Source organism: Dipodomys spectabilis, unplaced genomic scaffold, assembly GCF_019054845.1.
Source record: "Dipodomys spectabilis isolate Male_0828 unplaced genomic scaffold, ASM1905484v1 ptg000173l, whole genome shotgun sequence".
NCBI classification, from domain to species: Eukaryota; Metazoa; Chordata; class Mammalia; order Rodentia; family Heteromyidae; genus Dipodomys; species Dipodomys spectabilis.
Genome location: NW_024870850.1, coordinates 4,982,681 through 5,006,770, shown reverse-complemented (window position 1 = coordinate 5,006,770; position 24,090 = coordinate 4,982,681). Strand labels below are relative to the sequence as shown.

At 36.7% G+C, this 24,090-nt stretch overlaps 1 protein-coding gene across 1 annotated transcript; it reads right to left on the bottom strand.

Moving 5' to 3' along the window:
* Nucleotides 1-595: 595 nt before the first annotated feature.
* LOC122119934 (vomeronasal type-2 receptor 116-like) lies at nucleotides 596-23,761 on the bottom strand. Its single transcript, XM_042693985.1, has 7 exons — nucleotides 23,661-23,761; nucleotides 15,379-15,525; nucleotides 8,273-8,561; nucleotides 6,375-7,181; nucleotides 4,985-5,212; nucleotides 3,913-4,036; nucleotides 596-1,515 (listed from the first exon to the last, which is right to left on the bottom strand). The coding sequence occupies exons 1-7, from the start codon at nucleotides 23,759-23,761 to the stop codon at nucleotides 596-598; spliced, it is 2,616 nt and encodes an 871-aa protein (XP_042549919.1).
* Nucleotides 23,762-24,090: the final 329 nt, after the last annotated feature.

Genomic DNA, 24,090 nt, shown 5'->3' with positions numbered 1-24,090 from the left:
AATTTTTGTAACATATAAATTTCATTCCTAAGTTATATGATGAAAATAGTGTGAAAGGGAAGAGGAAGACAAAGAAGGAGATGGAGTGAATCAAAGAGAAACAAAGACTGGGACAGAGAGAAAGGTCCCATAAATGAGACTCAGGATAATTTCAAAAGGTGAATGTGTGAATGGAAATATACAAGTATTGAATAAAACAAACTCTAAGTACAACATTAAAGGATGTAAATTTGTGAAGAAGAAAATATTAATGAAATAGTTTGGAGGGCTCTGCAACATGGTGGTGTGCAGACAGGAAGTTAATAATCTGTAAAATTTAGAAGAGTTATTGAGAAAAACAAGAGTGAAAAGACATTATGAAGAGGAGATAATAGAATTAAGTGGAGATTAAAAAGGAGGAACCAAAAATATAGAACCAAAACTACAATATAAATTGTGATCACCATCACTTGTTGACTACCACTGCTAGGAAAAGGCACACTAGATCCTTAGTCTTTGAAGTATAAATTCTATAATATAAACTATGACAAAAGGCAAAATTACTGTAGATTTAGATCAGACCTTGTCTATACGAATCAAACCTATGTGCTTAATGTTAAGAATGCTTATTTCTCCTACTGTCTTTCACCCTGAAGCCATATAAAGAATTTCTATTTGGCACTAACAAGATGGTGTAACACTTTGGAGCAAAAATGCATCCCAGTAGGCCACCACTGGAGGCTAAGATAGAGAAGACCTCCACAGCCACCATGACCTTCCCCTTGGCACTGTGATAGACAGGCAGGAAGGTTAGCCACACACTGCAGAACACCAGCATGCTGAAAGTCAGGAACTTGGCCTCATTGAAGGTGTCAGGCAGGTTCCTGGCCAGAAAAGCCACAGTGAAGCTGGCCAGGGCCAGGGAGCCCAAGTATCCCAGGACAGAGTAGAAGGCGGTGAGGGAGCCCTTGTTGCACAGGATGATGATGTGGCCATGTTCTGAGTGTGAATCAGTGTCCACAAAGGGAGGAGAGGTTCCCAACCAGATTCCAAAGAGAGTCATCTGGATGAGGGTGCAGATGGGGATGATGAAGTTAGGAGCCCCTGATACCAGCAGCCACCTCATCCTTCTTCCTGGGGAAGTGGCCTTGAAGGCCAGAACCACAGTCACTGTTTTGGCCAACACTGTGGAAACAGCCACAGTGAACACAACCCCAAATGTGATCTGCTGCAGGATGCATGTGACTGTGTTGGGACGGCCGAGAAACAGCAAGGAACAGAGGAAACAAAAGATGATGGAGATGAGCAAGATGTAGCTGAGAGCCCTGTTATTGGCCTTGACAATGGCAGTGTTTTGGTATTTCACAAACACCCCAAGAACAGCAGCAGTTAGCATGGAGAAGCAAAGAGCCATACAAGCCAGAGCTATGCCCAAGGGATCTTCAAATGCCAGGAAACTTGCAGCTCTGTAGAAGCACTGGTTCTTCTGTGTGTTGGCATACTGATGATCTGGACACTTCACACATTGCTCCATATCTGCTGAGACATGTACATTACCATTACTTCTTTTTATGAACCTCATTTTCTTCAAGGAATTTAGGAAATTTTTCACTTAAGTGAAATCCTGAGATGTCAACATTTAGTATTGTAAAAGCTTTTTCTTGTATTTTTCCCAGGCCATAACCACCTCCTGCTTTTATCTTCTTTATTCAGACTTTTGTTATTGCAAGGTAATATACAGAGGGGTTACAGTTACATAAATAAGGTAATAAGTACTTTTCTTGTCAAACATGTTACTCCTTCCCTCATTTTTCTCCTACTTTCCTTCCCCTGAAGATTTCCCCCACAAATTTTCCAGATCATTTCCAATATACTGTCTCATGCATGTCGCTGTTCTATTGGTTCCCACTTTGTCCTTTGTCTCACCATTCTGTTTTTCCCTTCTCTTCCCTAATTCAGATAAACATTTCTAGGTTACAAAAATCAAATACAGTGACAACAGAAGTATACTAAAAGGGAGGAAGTATACAAAAGATGCATGAAATCACATAGCACATTAAAAAACAATAATAAAGAAAGACCTCTTCTACCTGTTTCTTGAAGTACATTTTACTTACCATCACCTTATATGGTCATATGATCAAAGCTATTGAGCTATTCTGTTTATCTGCTGAGATTATCCTAGACATATACTAATTATTGCAAATAATGGATACTATGGAGCCTATGTTTCATTGAGTCTGGCTTACTTCACTTCATATTTTTCCAAGTTTTTCCATTTCCTTACAAATGGGGTGATGTTTATGCTTCCATCAGTCCTTTTTACTTACGATTGTTTTCACTCAATGACTATCACATGTGTTGATAATGTAACAGTTGGGCTACTATAACATGTTATTAAATTTTTCTATACTACTCACTCTCATTTACAGTTCTTCAATCATATTTAAATTGTAGTTAAACAGCTTAAGTGTCCCTACATGTTTCTGTAAAACATTAATTTTACCCTATGATACATTATCCTTGATTTCATCCCACTACATTGGACTTGCCTGCTCACCTTTGAAACTGTTGGCACTGATTAATCTCTCTTGGACATTGTATAGTCATGCTCACTTCTTACACTGAATTTAGCTTACTGGGCCCTTGTCCTATGCCAAGAAGAGTTCTGGGCATTGAGATATAAACATATGTGAGATCCCTGAATCCTGTGCGCATAAAATATAACTTCTAAGATGAACACTCTCCTTGATAAGACTTAGGTTTAACTTCCTGTTAGAGTTTAGACATTTCCTAATGATTAGTGTTAAGAAAGATTCCTGGAAGCTTTAGTGTGGTCTTGTTTGTAAACATTTGGGTAAATGCCCAAAAGTGGGATTGCTGGGTCATAGGGGAACTCTATGTGGAGTCTTTTGAGGAACCTCCATACCATTTTCGAAAGTGGTTGAACGAGTGTACACGCCCACCAACAATGGAGTAAGGTTCCGTTCTGTTTATTACAGCGTTATTTACTATATCTAAGATATGCAACCAACCCAGGTGCCGCTCAGTAGATGAATGCATCAAAAAAATGTGGTATATATACACAATGGAATAGTATGCCTCTATCAGAAAGAATGACATTGCCCCATTTGTTAGGAAATGGAAAGACTGGGAAAAAATTATATGAAGAGAAGTAAGCCAAGCACAAAGAAACATAGGTCCCATGGTTTCCCTTATTTGCAATATCTAGTGTATGTATGAATCAAGCAGAGAATGTCACATAAGGTGATGTTAGGAGAACCCTAAGATATGTATTCAAATGTTTTTTTTCTTTCATGCATTTGTTTCTAACTCATTTATAAGATTATTTCTTTGTTGCTTTGTATGTCCCTCCCCCACAGTATAACCCCTGCTTTCACTGTATTTGATGTCGGTATAATTTGTGGAGGGGAAGGGGATAAACAAGTTGTTTAAATAAAGATACAGGTCGACCTGTTTCAACAACAAGAAGTACAACTTGTCATGTCAGAAACGAATTTTATAACTTTGGTGGGGGGGGGGGGCAGGATTAGGTTGGGGGTAGGGAGAGCCTGGGAAGGGATGGGAAGGGGAAACAAAGGAGAAGGCTACAATGCTTGGTAAGAAATGTACTCATTATCTTGCCCATCTAATTGTAACCCTTCTATACAATATTTTCACAAAAAAACTTTTAAAAAGAATTCCTGCAGATAACTTTCTGTGCAATAGCCTGGAAATTATAACTAAATATATAATTCAAAACTATGATCTATTATATTACAAATAGCAATAGCACAACATATCAGAATTGAGTTATTAACAGGCAGAGGAGCATGAGCTCTTTAATCCTAATACCCAAATTTTGCATTGACTTGTTTGGATTGAGGAAAACTAGGGAGAGGTAAAGAATTTCTTCATAAGTCACAGACTCACCTGTCCCATTAGCAATCTCATTTTCTGAGCAAGGTGCACAATCAAAGCAACAGGCCGCTTTTTCCTCCTGAGGAGATTTTCTGAATCCAGGACCACAACTCTCACTGCAGACAGAGTGAGGAGTCTGAGGAAAGGCAGGGGTGTGCCAGTGACTGTTCAGATTCATATAGAACACTGAAAAAATCCATTGTTTTAAAGAATGCTATTTTTAAGGATAATGATTTATGCAGGCAATTGCAATCAATTAATTGAATTCTGTTTTATATTCCATATTCCATGATTTCCAAAGGCTATGTGCTACAACCTTGATCTAGCCTGTTGAATCATTGAAAGGTATGGAATTTTTAAAAGGCTGAAGGTTGTTGTGAGAAAGTAATTTAAGTGTATAGCCCTATGGATTTTCCTTGAATTCATGCCGTTATATTTTCTAACCTACTAATGTGTGACAAGGGGAAGAACAAGTAGGAATCCACTTTATAGGGTTATGTGAACCCCAGGGTCATCTTATCTTTATCTTTTTCCCAGTGGCTATGACATGAGACTTTCATCACAGATGCCTTCAATGATTCATCTTAACCAAAGGTGAGTAAGAAGCAAATCAAATAACCGTTAAATAAACCTCCGCAGAAGGCAGCAAAAGAAAGCTTTCAACCACATGAATTACCTTCACAGGTACTTTATCACACTGTTAGATACCTACTGACATAAATGAAATTTACATACTATGACAATATTCAAAATCAACATGTAGAAACACATTTAGCTCTTTTGGTTTGATCCTGGGGCTTGAACTCAAGGCCTGGACACAGGACTGAAGCTATTTTCACTCAAGGATAGCACTCTACTGCCTGAGTCACAGCTCTGCTTCCAGATTTGGGGTGGTTAATTGGCAATAAGATTCTCACAGAGTTTCCTGTGTGAGCTGACTCTAAGGTATGATATTCCAATCTCAGCTCTATTAGCTGCTAGGATTATAGGAGAAATTTGCTGTCACTCAGACAGGTATAAATTTAAAGGATGACTCTTACTGATGTGTGTGTCCTTTAAATTATTTGGATTAGATCCAACTCACCCCTGTTGTTCCAATGGCCCACTCTACCATATCTTCGGATAAACACATTTGATTGCCATGTGGAGCATATGGAGAAAACTTCCCTACTTTCACCTCAAGTTGAAGACCCTCTGGAAAATTCCAAATGTTCAGAATGTCATACTCTGGCTCCAGTTGTCTTTTCTCATCCCAAATCACTTGATCTCTAGTACGATAATAAAACTGGATGCTCTTCAGGAAAGTGTTCAGCTAAAAGAGACATTATCTTATAGTGAAGTAAATCCCAGAGTAAAGACAAAAAACCTGAAGTAAGACACACTCCTGATTGCCTTTCATCTCTGATTCTGAATTCAAAAAGAGTAGTGACACACAATGAATTATTTCAGAAGAAAAATCTATAGAGGAATAAAATAATCACTCTGAAAAATAATCTTTACTGGTCACTTAGAAAAGGAGTAGAAAGACTTTTTTCCAGAGATATCATTTTACTCCATCTTGCCCTAACGATTATTTTATGAATGTTTATAATTTAAGGTTGCTAAATGTTTAATTCCAAAAGTTGAATAAAAATTGGTCTCTCATGAAAAATATATATAATTCTGTTCATTAGGTCATTCTTTGCTTTGACTGAAGGAAAGAACAGGGAGAAACTCAATTTGCAGTTTTCAAAACACTCGGTATTAACATGATGAGTTATTAGTAACTAAATGGATTCATGAGCAAGTTCCTGTTGGCTGATGGATGTAAACTAAGCTGTGCAGGTGGCTCAGATAAGAGGATCAGGCTTGAAGGCCATCCTGGGCAGAGAAGTTAGTGAGAACCATGTTTCCAAAGAACAATTCAGAAAAAAAAAAACACAGAAGAAATGCTGTGTTCAAGTAGTTGAGAACTAGCCTTGAGTGCACAGAGATTCAGAGACATAGCCCAGGCCGTGTGTTCAAGTCCCTGCACTGGCCAAAATTAATTTACAGAAATGTGGAATATGTTTTATCTTGTTACTGGCCTGTTGTTTTCTTACCAGAATATCCACACATGTCCAGATTACCTTAATTACATTGACACATAAAGAATCACATAAGGTTTTGATAAGCAACTGAAATGTTTAATTTTTAACTGTGAGTCTATATTTGTTCAAATTTGTACTCATATTAATTTCTGATAATAGAAAGGAAAAGCAAAACAGTGGAGAAAATTGCTTTAAATACCGAAATACTAATTAATTTCAACTACCAACTTAGTATGACATATGAATAAACATATATTTATATTTGTGCATATAAACATAAATCATATATATACAAGTACAGAAACAAGCATGCATACATGCAGAAATATTTAATTTCACACAGGAAGGATCCCTCCTAGAAAGTGCCTTTGCTCATAATGTGTACTCCTCCATAGAAGAAATTACCTGTTCTGGGGAAGGAACTCTTTGTTTTCTATTTCCCATTGTTTGAACTTCTCTTTGATGAAGAAACATCTCATGCAGAGCCTGGGCCACAGCATACACAGCATTGTATATATTGTAACTGTCTCCAGACATAGTCATTTCAAAAACATGCACAGGCAACCAATCCAAAGAGGCATCATGAGCACAGTTGTCCCATGTTATACAGTCAGACTCAGAATCTGAGCAATTAAAATACAGAAACCACAGCCTTGCAAGAAAAATGTCTTCTGGGTATTTGGAAGGCTTAACTGTCTTAACAAAATCTGTAAATCCAGAAACTTCTACATGATGGTGTGTAAAAATAAGAGGTACATGCAATGAGCCTAGCATGAAATATTTCCTTTTCATGGTGAAATCCCACCGACAGTTCACAATACAAACTTTGCCATGTATAAAAATTTGTTCGATAAATATCATTAAAGCTATGAGTGAATCATTATCACCATATATGATGAGGACACTTGCAGAAGATAGATTTATCTCATTATGAACTGCCATGAGTTTGAATATATATGATGTATCTTGGGTTGAGATCATTAGCTCATACGCTACACAAACTCTGTTTTTGGCCATCTCTTCTTTCAATTCAGCAAGCATCCAGGCACCATTCTCATCTTGTGAGGTCAATAGTCCCACCCAGTTCCAGCTGAAGTGAAGAAGTAAGGAGACCATGGCAGTGGCTATCGATGTGTCCTTTGGGGCCATCTGATAGAGAGCAGGAAACTTGTTATGGTCACTCAGGGCATGATCAAAAGGCCCAAAGGTAAGCTAAAGTTAAAGAAAATTGGATGCTCCATGAATGAGAAGATTTCCATGCATTGTAATCTCAGTCTTGAATTCTGTTAAGAACCAATTGAAGTAGGTGGAAGGTAGGTTTTGTTTTATATTTTGAAAAAATAACTTAATTGTTTTTGAAATGTTACACAACATATCAACTGACTTATAATTGTCTCGATATTTGTCACTATTTCCATCAACTCCTCCCATCTATAGCAACCTGACCTACTCCTAATTCCATTTGCTTACATACCCATTGTATATCATATTGCTTTTTACCACCCATCCAATCCATATTTCTTTGCATTTTTCCCTTAACATCTACCCCACTCAGACAAGATGCTTCACCTTTTTGGTATTGATTTTTCATATTGCCAATAGGTCAGAAAAGTTACACCGTGGAGTTCCACCACTGTGTATACCTTAATTTAGTCAGATTGATCATGTATATATGTAAGTAGCTATATGTGTGTTCCATACTTATTTCATGTTACATATTCATATTTTAGATGTAACTTTCACATATTTACCCTTTCTCATTCTGAGTCTGATTTACTTCACTCAGTATAATGTTTTGTGTGCCTGCATATGTGTGTGTGTGTGTGTGTGTGTGTGTGTGTGTGTGTGTGTGTGAATGCTAGAGGCACAAACTCATGGCTTTTTGCACTTCCTTGGTAATTTACCTCAAGACTTGTGTTGACCAATTGAAACATATTCATCTTGTGCCTTTTGATATTTAATTTGAGATACATGTTTCCTCATTAGTTAGGATTACTGCTATGAGCAATCAGTACACTCTCAACATATGTTCACACTGCTATATCATTTTCCATTTCCTGATATAGTAAAGAAATTATTGATAAGTTTCGAAACAACAAATTATTCATTTGTCAGCTCAAATCTTCTATATCTTTTTCCAAAGTATGAAAATATATATTTCAAAATATCTTTGAGTAAATACTCTTTGATACCACAAAACTTTATGGGTTCATAAATAGAATATCTTCCTATCATTCTCTTCTAACATCGGAAATTCCACCAAATTAGACATTATTATATCTTTCCACACTTTGCACCCTCACCTGTGGAAATCTGTAGAGTCCTAATAATGTTCCAATCTGGTCAGATGTTATTCCTGATGGTCCTGTAAGTACTGCTATAGACCTGCTTTCTCTCATGCAGGAGTAGTTTGGAATTTTGTACTTCCCAAAGAGACAAGTGAAGGGATTCTTAAACATTGTCCAAGTTCTGAATTCAACATCATAAATATCAAATCCCAAAGTCATGTTATATAAAAGATCAGGATTTTTGTTGATCTCCTCAATAGCAAAAGCCAAGGCCAAAATACTCTGATAGTTCTTGAAGATAAATCTGCATAATGAGCAAATACTTTGAGGAGGAATATTCCAAAACTTAAGACTATGATACATACATTAAATGCTTGCTTCGTTGTCAAGAAATATGTTAAAATATTACCTCAATTAGAATGGAATATGAATGTAGTGTCTTATGCTTGTATAAAGATCTAGGTAAAGTGGGCTAGAAAGTTGGCTCAGTGATAGAGTGCTTGCCCTGGGTTCAATTCCTCACTGCCACATAAACAGAAAAAGCTGGGTGTGACACTGTGGCTCAAGTGGTAGAGTGCTAGCGTTGCGCTGAAGAGCTCAGGGACAGTACCCATGGCCAGAGTTCAAGATCCATGACTGGAAAAAAAAGACCTAGGTAATGACATGAAGGGCATTTCTCATGAATGAGATTCAGAAACTTATTTAAATTGAGGAAGAGCTTGTTTTCCCCTTTACCACATGCACCAGGGAAAGACTGTTGTCTTGGATTTGGTTTTTATCAGACAGCATATATTTGTTGTGTTACATTTACATTAGGGCAACTGGCCATACCTGTGTGGAAAATAATTTTTGTGTTTTCAGTCACCCAGTTTGTTATGTGTTTAGAGGCATGTCAGGATAACTAATGAATATTTAATTTAACTGCAATATTCAGAAGCTAAGTGTTATTTATGAATGATTGTATAGCAGCTCTGCTCACAGACCAACATATTGAATAGCTCTTACAAATAACAAACAGAAAAAGAACTGAACTATTGGGGGCAAGGATTTTATTTTTATTTATCTAACACAATGAAAAGGATGTATCCAATTTCAAGGAACACATTTTGGAGACTGGAAATCATGACATGAAGATTGAGAAGAGAATTGTAGGTAAACTTTGTATAGATATCTCAGTTCCAAGCATCCATGTTAAAATGCATTGATCGCTACTCTCTTCCAAATATATTTAGATTGAGATATTGTAAAGGAAGCAATAGAGCAAAATAGAAAGGATCAAAGTACTTTTCCTTCTTTCAATTTTTGTCTAAGTGCAACAAGGATTTGTGTGAATGTCTGTTTGTGTTTGTGTGTATTTACATGCAATCTGAGATTGTGTTGGCATATTCTAAAGAATCTAATATAATGAAATCAACTGGTATTGTTTAAAAGGAAACAATGAAGGCATATTGGATATACTAGGGGAAAGGACCAACTTCTTCAATCTATACTATACGTATTACGTGAAATGATCACAATCAAAATCTGTCATATTCAAAATGTTCTAAACAGAAGAAATTAGTAAGCTTATGGAAAATTTAATTGAACATACACATATGGAGGAATAAAATGTAGGAATGAAGATGTGGGAAAAAGTTGTCAAAAGTTTATGAGAGTATTTTCTGAAAGTAACAAAGTAACAGTCCTAGAAATGAAATGATTATCAAATTTTGTTCATGACATCTACAGCAAACTGTCTTAGCATGAAGCTCCCACAACTGAAATACATATACAGAGAGAATTCTCTAAAGTGTATCGAAAATGAGACTCATATTCATATAGGTGTGCACCAATTTCTATAATAGCTTAGTAGAGTCCATATAAGTCAACAGAACATGGCAAGAGCTCTTTACAGTACTGAAGACAAAAAATTTAAATTATCCAACAAGAGTATTGCACCTAGTAATGCTAACCTGTAGAAATGGAGGAAGGATAAAAATGTTCCCAGAAAAGCACAGTTAATAGAATGAATCTGCATTAATCCCTTCCTACATGAAATACTAAAGTAAGTTTTTCAGACCACAAAACAGAAACATTAATGAACAAGAAAGATATACAAGAATATATACCCTGTTTCCTGTGAACACAATAAAACTTGATTAGATGAGCCTAACATACACCTAGAGAACACTTCACAAAATGTCTGAGTAAACCATCTCTCACCCACATATTGAGCATTCTACAGGAGAGATCGTGGGATAGGAAACAAAACAGCCAGATATAAAAAGTATGGAAATAGCTGGGTGCCAGGGGCTTAATCCTAGCTACTCATGGGGCTGAAATCTGAGGATCATGGTTCAAAGCCAGCCCCTTCAGGGAAGTCCATGAGACACTTATCTCCACTTAACCACCAGAAAACAAGAAATGGCAATGTGGCTCAGGTGATAGAGCACTCTCCTTAAGCTAAAGAATGAAGGAACAGTGCCCAAGTCCAGAGTTCAAGCACCATGACCTACCAAAAATCAAATAAATAAATAAATAAATAAATGTCATTTAAAATACTTTGAAGTAAGCCAAGCCCAAAGAAAAAACATGCCATGGTTTCCCTTATTTATAACAACTACAACGTGTTTATGACAAGGCCAAAGCCATGTACATATGATCATATTACATGATGTTAAGTAAAATGGAACCCAAAATAGGCACACAAATATATTTTTTTCTTTTTGGTTATTGGTTCTAATGTATTTATAATGTACATGTGATATTTTGATTCTTTGTATGTTCCTGCCACACAGTATAACCCCTATTGTCACTGTATTTAATGTTGGTGCCCTGCATCTTGTATATACATTTCTCTAATTTGGGGAGGGGAAGGGAAAAAACAAAATGCTTACATAAGGATACAGGTTGACCCATTGAAACAACGAGATGTACAAAACTGTTGAAAATGAACTTTTCAGGGCATACTTGTGGAGTAGAAGGGAAGGGATGGTAGTGGGAAAACAAAGGAAGAAGCAACAGTACTCAATAGGAAATATACTCATTAAATTGCTCAAACTGTAACCCCTCTGTACAACACATTTCCAAATAAAAAACACACAAAATATTATTTAAAATACATTGAACGCCTGTGCAAACCCAACTGTGGTGAGGCTAGAAATTAATAAGTAAAACACCAAAAATATTCCCGTAATATTGAAATGAAATGAGATCTTTTTCAACCAGAAATAAAGCCTTTAATTTTATTAAAATTTAATATACTTAAAAGTATTCAATTGAATTAATGATTAATACATGATTAAAAGACTTGACTTTCAAGGCAAGTTTTAAGAAGTTTACCAATCTTTGGAACAAATAAAAATGAAAACAGAATATCAGAATCTATACATATAGAAATTCAGCAATGAAATGAAACTATAACAACCTTTGCTGAAATCTGGAGTTCAAATGTTGCACTAAAGAACCTGTGCTACATCTCACGCAACTGGAAAAACAAACCCAAAATTAGTAGAAAGAATGAAATAATCAAGTAAAAGAAAAAGAATTAGAGACTACCAAAAGTAGCAATAATCAACAAAGGAAAAGGAGGATTTACAAGAAACATGAACCATAATAGGGCAAAAAAATCATGAACCATAATAGGGAAAAGCAACAAAATTACACATGTGAATCCACACCTCTCATTATTTTGTATGCCAGAAGCAGTATGGTGAAAATAGCTGTACTACTGAAAAACTATCTATAGAACTCTCAGTACAGTCTACATCAAAATTCCTATCAGTTCCTTTACAGAAATAGAAAATGAAAACTGAATTTTCTGAATAAGGAAATCCTCCATGAGCCAGAGATATTTTAAGACACAAGAATGACACAAAAGCATCTCATGCCTGTTCTTTATTCATCCTGCACAAATGGGGGTGGGGGTAAGAGGTGGGAGATGGGAAGGGATGGGAAGGGGAAACAAAGGAAGAGGCAACAATGCTTGATAAGAAATGCACACATTACCTTACACATATAATTGTAGCACCTCTGTACGATATTTTCACAATTAAAAAAATGACACAAAAGAAAAAAACAGATACATGTATCAAAGAAATATTAGACCATAAAGTACTTGCAAACAATAGATATCTGATTCTTGGAGAAGGTGTCAGATAACACATGGTCCAAACATGACACACTTAGCAAGCAGTGGCATTGTGAAACTGGGCATGCATGTGTGAAACACTCAATCTAGACCATATGTATTTTAATCTCAGAATAGATTATTTCTTAATAGAGACTACAACTTTGGAAGTAATAGTGAAAATAAAGTGAAATACAAATACACGGATAACTTAAACAAGTTTCAATAGCTCATAAAAGAAGTGGCATAATTATTCTCTGGGTTTGATTAAATGGCAGAAGCCTTTGTCTCACTTACAAGGCCAAAACTTGTACCCCAAGCACTGGAAATGTAAATTAACTGTGCTTGTATCCAATTAAAAATCTTCAGTACAGTGAAAGAAATGGCAGGAAAGGCAAATGAATAGTGAAAAATCTTGCCACCTATATATCTCACAGAGGATGAATAATGTAGTGGGAAACAGTTCTAAAATTAAATATTAGAATAGAAAAATCCTGGGTATACAGTAAAAACACTTAAAAGTTAGAAATAGAAAATCACAACAGAAAAATGATACGCAATAATTTGTTTTTTCAGGGCACCCATTAGTTATTTATTAGTTCAGAGAAAAATTAAAGTTTGTGTAATGGTACATAAAAAGTAAAGTTTAGAGATTCTTCAAAAAATTAAATGTATCTCTACTGGTGGCTTAGAGCTGCCATCCTAGCTAAACAAGAAATCAAGAGGGAAGGATCTTGAGTCAAAAGGAGCTGTCACAGAAAAGACCATGGCACATTTATCTCCAGTCAATCAGCAGAAAGCTTGAAGTAAGGGTATAGTGGTAAAGTACCAGCTTTGAGATAAAATGTATGCAAAATTCCAAAGTAAGCCAATTATCAATGGCTTATTCCTAGCTACCTCAAAAAAGTGAAAATGAGTAGAAGAAATTAGAAATATAAGAGAAAGAACTGATGTGTGACACAATATAGAAATGGTTATAAAAAGCCTGCGTGGTGAGTCACTCCTGTAATCATAGCTTCTCAGGAGGCGAGATCTGAACATCATGGTTCAAAGCCAGCCCAGGCAGGAAAGGCTTTATCTCCAATAAGCAAATCATACAAATGAATGTGGTGCTGTGGCTAAAGTGGTAGGGATGCTAGCCTGAGCTGATGAGCTGAGGGACAGCACCCAGGCCCAGTGTTCAAGCTCCATGAAAAAACCAAAAACAGAAACAAAACAAAACAAAAAGCAGAAAGAAATGGTTCTAAAACAGTGAATGAATAAAATAAAAGTATGGAACTACAACATGAACTAGGTACTTGGCACAAGCACCATATTTTATCAAAATTGGCAAACATGCTAACATCAGTGGACATAGAGGAGTCAAATCTCACACCTACTGATGTCTAATTACAGTGCTCTATTTATCTATGAGGAGAGTTATTCAATAAATATTTCTATCTGTAGCCAATAGCATGCACAAAATTTTACTATCTCAAACCAGATTTTACTTTGTAGTTGGGAATAGAAAAGAAACATCCAAACTCTAAAACATGATTCTCAACATGTCTCTATTAAGAGCTTAACAAAAATACTCACGTATATATATTGGGAAGTTAAAAGAATAAAAATCAACTAAACATGGGTATATAGTGTGGAATATAAAAAATAAGGGAAGTTAGACAGTACCACCGCACACCTTCAATCTGAACTACTCATAAGGCTGAGACCTAAGGATCATGGTTTCAAGGCAGCCTGGGAAGGGAGGGCTGAGTCTCTTATCTCCATTTAACCACCAAAAAATGCCAGAAGTGAAGCTGTGGCTCAAGGGCTAGAGCACTAGCCTTCAGCAAAAATGGAACTGCCCACAGGCCCTAATATCCCAGAACCAGATTGAAAGTGAGAAAGATAAACATATTAGGGACATATAAAATGAAGCCATGAATCTTCTATAGCACAGAAGAGAGTAATTCCTATCCTGGTATCTTTGCTCTCAATTGTGGGCAGCTGCATCTGGCTGTAGTTGTCATTCCAGCACTTAAAAAGCAGTGCCAATGATGGAGACAATGACATTTTCTTTTGCAATAGGAATCAGGTAATTTGCTAGAATTTCTTGAAGTTCTGTGCAGTCAAATTTCTTTTCGTTTTTCTTTTAGTATAACCACTTATTAGTGAGAGACTGTTACAGTCAGAATTTCAAGAATATGCATGTGCACAAGGAAAGAAGAATTCATCTTGGTTAGGTAAATTCCCCCAATGAGGAATCTTTCATAACACAGGTGCCTGGTAACCTATCTGACAGGAAACAATGACACAAGGCTTAATTTGGAACAGTAACTCCTTGTGTACACTAGCAATGTGTATGTATGTGACTTTGTGTGTGTGTGTGTGTGTGTGCGCGCGCACATGCCCGTGTGCAAACCAGTTCTAGATCATGAAATCAGTGCCTGGTCTCTGTTCTTGAGCACTTTGTCTCAAGGCTAACATACAGCCACTTGAGCCACAACTTTATTTTCAGCATTTGGCTGGTTAAGTGGACATAAAAGTCTCACTGATTTTCTTGCCTGGGCTTGCTTAAAACCTCCATCCTCAGATATCAGCTCCATGAGTAGTAAGGATTACAGTCATGAGCCACCATAAGAAATTTTATCAACATTCTCAATATATAGGTGTTACTAAAGAAAAGTTCTTAGATGTTTGTTGTAGGAAATGAAGTGGCAGCCTTTTAATACAGAACTCAGGCCAGTGACTCAATTTTATTATAGTAACATCACTTCATTTTCCACAGCTGAAATTGAGGAGATACAGGTATGCTGCAAAGAGAAGTTACATGGAGGGAAATAGAATCCTCTCCTTCTAACAGACAGAAAATCACTCTACAGTAGATATAAGACAAAATAATGAAACTGAGCTGCTACCAATACAATAGTAATGGAGGTCAGTGTAGAGGAGACAGAGATCATTGATGTGTGCACCCACAGTTCCCTCACCATCCTCAGAACTGTAAATGAAAATAAAATATGAAACTACTCACATCTTGTTCTCTTCTTGCCTGGAAGCATGGCTGTTACTGTGATCTATTCCCAAAGTGTTCAGAGGGAAAAAACCAGTGATCATCACATCTCCATCCATGTGTGCTCGGTGCTTCATGGTAGAAAAGCAACTAGTGCCAGCCAAGGACCTGACAGGAAGAGGAAGATGGAGAAGAAAGAGTGTGAAAGTCAAAGGGCACATCCCTGAAGCCTCTGCCAAGCAGAAATGCTGGTAGGAAGAGAGGCCCACAATGTCAGTTATATGTATTGGTATATCTTTGTATATGTGCATATGTCTTTTTATTGACAGAGATCTATAATGTAGCTCACCTCTAATGAAAGCCTCATGTGAGTCCCCAGAAGTAATGTGTAAGACTATTCCCAGGGGCTCTGCATTTGTAGCCTTGCATCAGGAAGAAAAACATATGTAAGAAAACATGTTTGGAAATTTGCCTTCTTCAGAGCAGGTGCTGTGATTTTATCCAAGACCACAGATAGTGAGGCCCCAGAGATGGAATTATCTTGGTTGTAGTTTGTCCAAAGTCTGTCTAGAAACTACTTGCATGAAAGTCATTCGGGAAGAGGCAACTGGATTGCATGAGGTGATCATGTCACATGTATGGTGAAATGGCCAGAAAGTCTATGCCTGTGAGTTGCCAACTAAAATTATAAGGGCATTGTACTTAGAGGGTTGATTCACATACACCAAATCCAGGCAAACATGCTCTCTTTGCAAATGATATCTCATAGTTTCAACACTATAGGTCTGCCCTGGAACTCTTATTTCCTCAATCTCCACCTCTAAAAGAGCTAGAATCATAGAAGGCTTCAACCCCAGTGAGACAAGACATCCCAGAAACTCTTTTTCCCAGCCTTGGTTCAGAGAAGAATCTTCATATTCTCAACTGTAAAGCAGAAAGATTTATACCAGCCCAAACTTATTGATAAAGACACCCCTGTAACCACCTGTCTGTCATAGCCTCCAAAGATGTCTAAGAGAAATTCAAGTTAAGGCATCAAAGTCCTCTATGGGTCTTGAAAACCAGAGGATTTAGAAGAAAGAATCAGAGAAGAAAAGAGAACAGGATGCAACTCCCATTTCTAGGGATAAGCATGAATATCATTGAAATGCCCAATTTACAAAGAAACTCACGAATACCTTTCCCTTCAAAATTCAAAAGTTGTCCTTGACACAAAAAACTCTCTTCAAATTTATTTGGATCCACACAATGAAAGAACAAAACAACAATGAAAAAGCACAATTCTGGAAATATGGCATCCCTGATTTCAAACTCTACTACATAAATACTGAAAGAAAGTCACATTGACAGTGGTGCCAAGAACATCAGGAAACCAGTAAACATAAAGATGATCCAGAACAATCCCACATAGCTACAGCCAACTGATTGTTGACAAAATGGCCAATTACATATAGTGGACACAAGACTGCTTCTGTAACAAATTGTGTTTGTAAACTGCATTGCTCCTTGTTGAGGACTGTCATTCCATGAGAGTCCTCAACCTAAGAGATTCAAACACAAAACTACAGATATATATAGATATAGATATAGATATAGATGGGAAATACTTGAAGCAACAGACACTGGTAATTATGTTCTAAGCAATATTGAGATAGCTTAAGAAAGAAGAACAAAGCTTGATGAATAGTATAAGGTCTGTGGATCAGTTTTAGATCCTGCGTTCCATATCCATCATACTAAAGAATAGAGCAAGCAAAGATGCTCCTAACTGTATTCGCAGCCTGCTCACATGGCTGTGATTGGGATCAGATTTCACAGATAGCCCAGGCACAACTTTCATGAGATCCTCTTAATCAATAACTGGGTGGGATGGTACATGCTTTGTATTCAAGCCATTTGTGTGTGGAGGTGTGTGGGTGTGGGTGTGAGTGTGCTGAGGAGGATGGCTGAGATCAGGAGGATTGTGATTCCAAGCCAGCCCAGGCTATAAACAATATCCTCAGATTCTGTGTAAATAGAAGAAGCTGGATATTGAGGCATATGCCTGTCATTCCAGTTGTGGCAGCACGCACAAACAGAAAGACTAGAGCCCAGGCATAGGCATTTAGCCAGAGCAAGATACTATTGCAAAAATACTCAGAGTAAAAGAAGGCCTGTAGTTATGGCTCATTCTGCAGTACCTACCTATCATGGTCCTCAAGAAAGCATTAAAAAGTGGGTGTGTATCAGAATAAAATAATCTGGAGAATCAGGCCCTGAGTTCAAGCAATAGTACTGGCACAAAAATGATCAACAAAAATGAATGGTAGGAATGAAATGAAAGTCATGGTTTGTGTTGGAGACAAAAGGTCATTGGAGATGTGCCAGCTTCCACATGATAAATGTACTTAATATACATTATGTAATAATGAGATCTATAGAAATAGTTTTAAGAAGGGATGGTGTTGATGGAAATTATTTGCTATGTTTCTGAAAAGAGTACATTATATATAGGCATGGAAACTTCAAAATAGGTTTAAAAATTCTTTATTTTTTAGTTTTTTTTTGGGGGGGGGGCGGTCCTGGGGCATGAACTCTGCACCTGGGCGCTGTCCCTCAGCTCTTCAGCTCTAGTCTAGCACTCTACCACTTGAGCCACGGCGATACTTCCAGCTTTTTTCTTTTTGCTTATGTGGTGCTGAGGAATCGAACACAGGGCCTCAGGCATGCAAGGTAAGCACTCTACCGCTGACCCACCTTCCCAGCACCAATTCTTTGGTTTTTAAATTTAAATAATTTTTAAGTCATGGTACAGTGAAATTGCGCTTTAATAAAGCAGTTTATAAATACCATATATTACTTGATCAATGTCACCCCTTTCAATGTTTCATTCATCCCTCCCCTATCCACCTCTTCCATCTTTTCATTTTGAATGATAAATATTGGATGTGTAACTGCATTCTCCTCTTCTGCTCTTCATTTGTTCACTCTTTTCTCCCGATTTGATAGCCCCTTACCCTTTCCTGGTGTTTTATTTTGCAGAAAGTTGATTTTGCCTTTCTAGGGAATTGCATTATTTGAATTCTCCCAAGAATCTATGGTATTTCAGTTAATACATCTGAATACACTTTGAGATCACCTAAACTTTTACTATATAAACTAACTCTAGCTTCTATGCCTAAAGGAAAACATTCATCCTTTGTTTCTCTAGGCCTAACATATACATTTTTCCAGAATATTACATCTCATTACAAATGGTATATCATAAGTTCTTATAAATGAACAAAAAACAATTGTATACGTAGACCACATTCTTGGTCCCTTTATCCATTGAAGCACATCTGGGAAGATTCCAGATATGGGATATCTATCTATCTATCTATCGATAGATCGATCTTAGTATCTATCTACATACATATATTATTTTAAGAGTTTAATATATTTTCACAATAGTACTTTTCCCAATATATACCCAATGGATAATTTTTCCTCTTATGGTTTCTACTATTTTGAAAAGCCAGTGTTTTCTTTAATAGATCTCTTTCACCTCCTTGGTTATATTTATTAATTGATATTTATGATACTTTGTATTAGTTGTATTAGATACTATTTGGAATTTGTTGGATTCCTTGATTTTTCAGCTTGTTGATTGTTGGTGTATTATTTACTTTGCTGAATGGGTTGAATGTATGTTTGTGCTTGTTTGTCACAGTTTTCGACTAGTCCATCCATTTCTTGGGAGTGACATATTTAACCTAGTAGGTGGCTTTTGGGAGGTGTCCCTCTAAAATTGAGTGTATTAAGCACCCATCTTCCAGCATAAGAGCTTGATGTATTCTTCAATGAAAGTATTAGGGGTCTGAGTCCTCAGCTCCCCAGTCTCATATAGTTCTTACCAAACCAGTGTGTTCTCCTTTGCCAAACTCAACCATCAGTTCACAATTTATTCTATTCTTGCCCATTGTTTCCTTCCTTGGAAGCTGCTGAGCTGTGATTCCACACACAGCTAAAAGGAAAGCTTAGAGAAGTAGCTGACCCCAATACCCTGCCCACCGGAGGCCACCCATCCTTGTTTGACTAACAAATTTTATGAAGGTGTGTTCATTGCTTCTCTGCTAAGGTCAAGTCTTTCATGGGATTGTGCTGAAGCTTGTTCAAATCTGGGAATTCAGAAGATGCAACAATTGTGATGGTTCTTGTATTTACCTTACCTGGAATCCACTCCAGAACTGTTGATTGAATCTAAGATACTTTGCTTCCCATTCTCATTTCCTGAGCCTTTCTGCTTTTAGTTATATGGGAGACTAGCTACTATACTATAGGATTCCCACAACTTCCATCATTTTGGTAGTTAATTATAGTTAAATTGCTCAGTATTTTTCCTGTCCAGGCATTGCTCAGATCTCAGCTTGGTAAATACCAAGTAGTACAAACATGAGTCACCAACACCCTGCTCTCTCTGTGTATTTTTGTGATGCTTTCTCTTCATAGCTGTGCAAACAAATGGATTTCAATCCTTTTTGTACATTGCCATCAAAGCTGTGGTTATAGGCATGCACCACTGTTGTGACTATCACCCACATCGCATGGCCCTGGAACTCTCATTTCCTCAATCTCCACCTCTGACAGATCTGAAATCGCAGATATCTGCCACTCCACCCAGACAAGACATTCCAGAGACTTTTTTCCACATACTGGATTAAGAGAAGAATCTCAATTAGGGTTATCAGAGTTTCCCATTGCTTTTTGGCTTAGAATTGATTTTTATATTCCTACAAAAAATGCACTGTAATTTTCAGTAAAATAATATTTAATGAATGGTAGCTTTGGATATATAGCCACTTTCTCAATTTTAATATTGCCAGACACTGAACAAAGGATGTATTTCCATTTTCTTATCCAATGTCTTTTGTTATAGCTTTACTTTTCATTGTAGAGGTCTTTACAGAACTTTTCCTAGGTTTAGAGTCCTAGCTATTTGTTTTTGTGAAGCCACCATTTGAAAGTATATATGAAATGAAATTTGGATCTTCAATAGGTTCATTTTAAACAATTAAAAATGAAGTTTAGTACTAATTTAAGAAGGAAATAGTCTTTTCCAACTCTACATAGACTGATTTTTAAAATTTTTATTACTTTAAAGTTGTACTAGTGTATATAGTTAAAATGAGGTTCATTATGTTTGTTTTATATGGCCATATAAAGTCTCTTATCTAAATGCCCTGTATCCATTACATTTTTATTTCCCCTAAAAATTTAAATCATCCTAATGACCTCCATTACTTTACTTCTGCATTCATACGACATTTCCAATGTTCAATAGAATATATGTAAACTGTTTTGGAGCAAAAATAATCAGATAAAAACATAGCATTTTATTCTCAATACCTTTCTGTCTCTCTCTCTCTCTCTCTCTCTCTCTCTCTCTCTCTCTCTCTCTCATACACACACACACACACACACACACTTATACACACACATGGAAGGCAGATAAACCATGACTCAAAGGCCAAATCCAACCTGCTTCTTATGAATAAAGTTTTATTGTAACAAATATAAAAACCTCTCATATGGTGCCATTTTTTCTCCTTGCCTTCCTATCTCTGTTCTTCTACATCTTTATTCATTAACTTTTCCTTTACGTGTATTTACTTTCTTCTTGGCTCCTATTCATCCAAACTTACTTTAACATATCAATCCCTCCATGTGTACATTCTTTCCTTTCCTCATTGAAGAGAAAGAGTGTAAGATTACTGAAATCCTAACTCAGGAAAATTAGCAGGACTATCAAATAATACGCAAATTCACTGAAATCACATATTCTCCCAATAATTTCATATGACAAAATGAGGATTCTCCATTTTACTCAATAATATAAACTCAAATCTATCAATGAAATTCCTTAAATAAGCAAGTAAGATTGTCAAAAATGCAATAGAAACTGATGAGTATTTTGATTATATCTTGATTAATATACTGAAGAAGTTGAAAATAAATTATATTTTCTTTTTCTATTGTGAAAATACTGTACAGAGGGGTTACAATTAGATGGGCAAGATAATGGGTACATTTCTTAACAAGCATTGTAGCCTCCTCCTTTGTCTCCCCTTCCCATCCCTTCCCAGCCTCCCCATCGTCCCCCACCCAATCCTCCCCCCCCACCAAAGTTGTAAATTTTTGTTTTTGACATGACAATAAAAATCAATTATATTTTCTTAGTTAAACATCATGCCCTCAACAAAAGTATATGAACACAATATAATTTACCAAACATTGTTTTATTGTCAACTAAAATATAATTTATAGAAAGCTATGGTAAGTTACTTAGCCATGTATCTTTTAGAAATGAAAATGTGAGAAGAAGTTCAAAATCAGCCTGGGAAGGTAAGTTTACAAGACTCTTAATCAGAAACCAATCAGCTAGCAATGGAGCATTATTTAACTGTTAAAGAAGCCTTGAGTGAAAAAGGTAAAGGGCAGTATAGGCCCTGAGTACAAGTACGCATAAATGAATCAAATTATTATCAGAGGAAACATGTAAAGAGCTCTTGAATGGACAAGAAATGAGTGCACTTGTGTCTATTTCTCTTAAATATGTAATTCTGCAGACATAGTATAGAGCCCACTAAATCAACCTATATGAAACAATAAGTAAACCTTGTCTAACCAAGAATTTGAAATGTGGCAAATAAAACGTTTTTCTGTTTGAACAGATTGTAAGTAGTGATGATATTACAAAAACAATCTTATATATATATTTAATATTCAAAATTCTTGGTTTCACATTAACCCAGAGTGAATAATCAACCATAAAAGAAAAAGTATATCCAGGCAAGAAGGGTCCTATTACTATGCATGACAAACTTTAATCTTAAGAGAGAATTCCAAACATCTCATGTATTGTAATCTTAAATCAAAGTGAATTTTTTGTACCATATACAAGTCATTCCTAAGTTATATGAGGGAAGCAGTGTGAGAGGGAAGAGGAAGATAAAGAATGAGAGGGAGAGAGACAAAGAGAAAGAGATACTGGGAAAGAGACAAAGGTCCCAAAAAGAGAATCAGCATAATTTCAAAAGGTGAAACTGTGAGTAGATATATACAAGCATTGAACAAAAAAATATCTAAGGACAACATTAAAAATGTGCAATTGTGAAGAAGAAAATATTAATGAAATGGATTTGAGGGCTCTGCAACATGGAGGTATGCATACAGGAAGTTAATATACTGAAATATTTAAAAGAGTTATTGAGAAAGACAAGAGTGAAAAGACATTAAAAAGAGAAGATAATAGAATTAAGTGTAGATTGAATAGGAGGAACCAAAAATACAGAAGCAAAATTCCAGTTTAAATTGTGATCACCATCACTTGTGACTACCACTGCTAGGAAAATTCACACTAGATTCTTAGTCTTTCAGGATAAATTCCATAATATAAATTATGACAAGAAGACATAATTATTGTAAAATTAGATCTGAGCTTGTATATAAAATCAAACCTATGTGCTTAATTTTAAGAATGATTATTTCTCCTACTGTGTTTTATACCTCAAGCCATGCAGAGAACTTCTATTTGGCATGAACAAGATGATGTAACATGTTGGGGCAGAAATACAGCCTAGGAGCCCTACAACAGAGGCCAAGATGGAGAAGACCTCGACAGCCACCATGACCTTCCCCTTGACACTGTAGTAGACAGGCACGAAGGTAAGCCACACACTGCAGAACACCAGCATGCTGAAGGTCAGGAACTTGGCTTCATTGAGGATGCCAAGCATGTTCCTGGCCAGAAATGACATAGTGAAGCTAGCCAGGGCCAAGGGATCTCAGGTGTCCCAGGACACAGTAGAATGCAGTGAGTGAGCCCTTGTTGCACAGGATGGATGTGGCCTTGTTCAGAGTGTGCATCTGTGTCCACAAAGGGAGGAGAGGTTCCCAGTCAGACTCCACATAGAGTCACCTGGATTAGAGTGCAGATGGGGATGATGAAGTTAGAAGCCCCTGATACCAGCAGCCACCTCATCCTTCTTCCTGGGGAAGTGGCCTTGAAGGCCAGAACCAGTCACTGTTTTGGCCAACACTGTGGAAACAACCACAGTGAACACAAATCCAAATGTGATCTGCTACAAGATGCATGTGACTGGTTTGGATGGTCAAGAAAGAGCAAGGAACAGAGGAAACCTAAGATGATGGAGATGAGCAAAATATAGCTGAGAGCCCATTTATTGGCCTTCACAATTGCAGTGTCTTGGTGTTTAAAAATATCCCTAAAACAACAGTAGTTAGTATAGAGAAGCAAAGAGCCATACAGGCCAGAGCCATACCCAAGCTCTTCAAAAGCCAGGAAACTTGCTGTTCTCAGGAGGCACTTAGTCCTCTTTGTGTTGGCATACTGATAATCTGGACACGTCACACATGGCTCCATATCTGGTGAGACATGTACTCTAGCATTACTTCTTTTTACTAAACTCATTGTCTTCAAAAGTTTGGGAAATTTTTCACTTAAGTGAAATCCTGAGATGTCAGCATTTACTACCATTTACTCTCATAAAAGTGTTTTTATTTTTTTTCTCAAGCCATAACCTCATCCTATATTTATCTTCTTCTTTAAACCGAATTGTTATTGTCAAGTTGATGTACAGAGGGGTTACAATTACATAGGTAAGATAATAAGCACATTTCTTGTCAAACTTGTTACCCTTCCCTCGTTTTCCTCCTACTTTCCCTCCCTGCCAGTCTCCAACCAACAAGTTG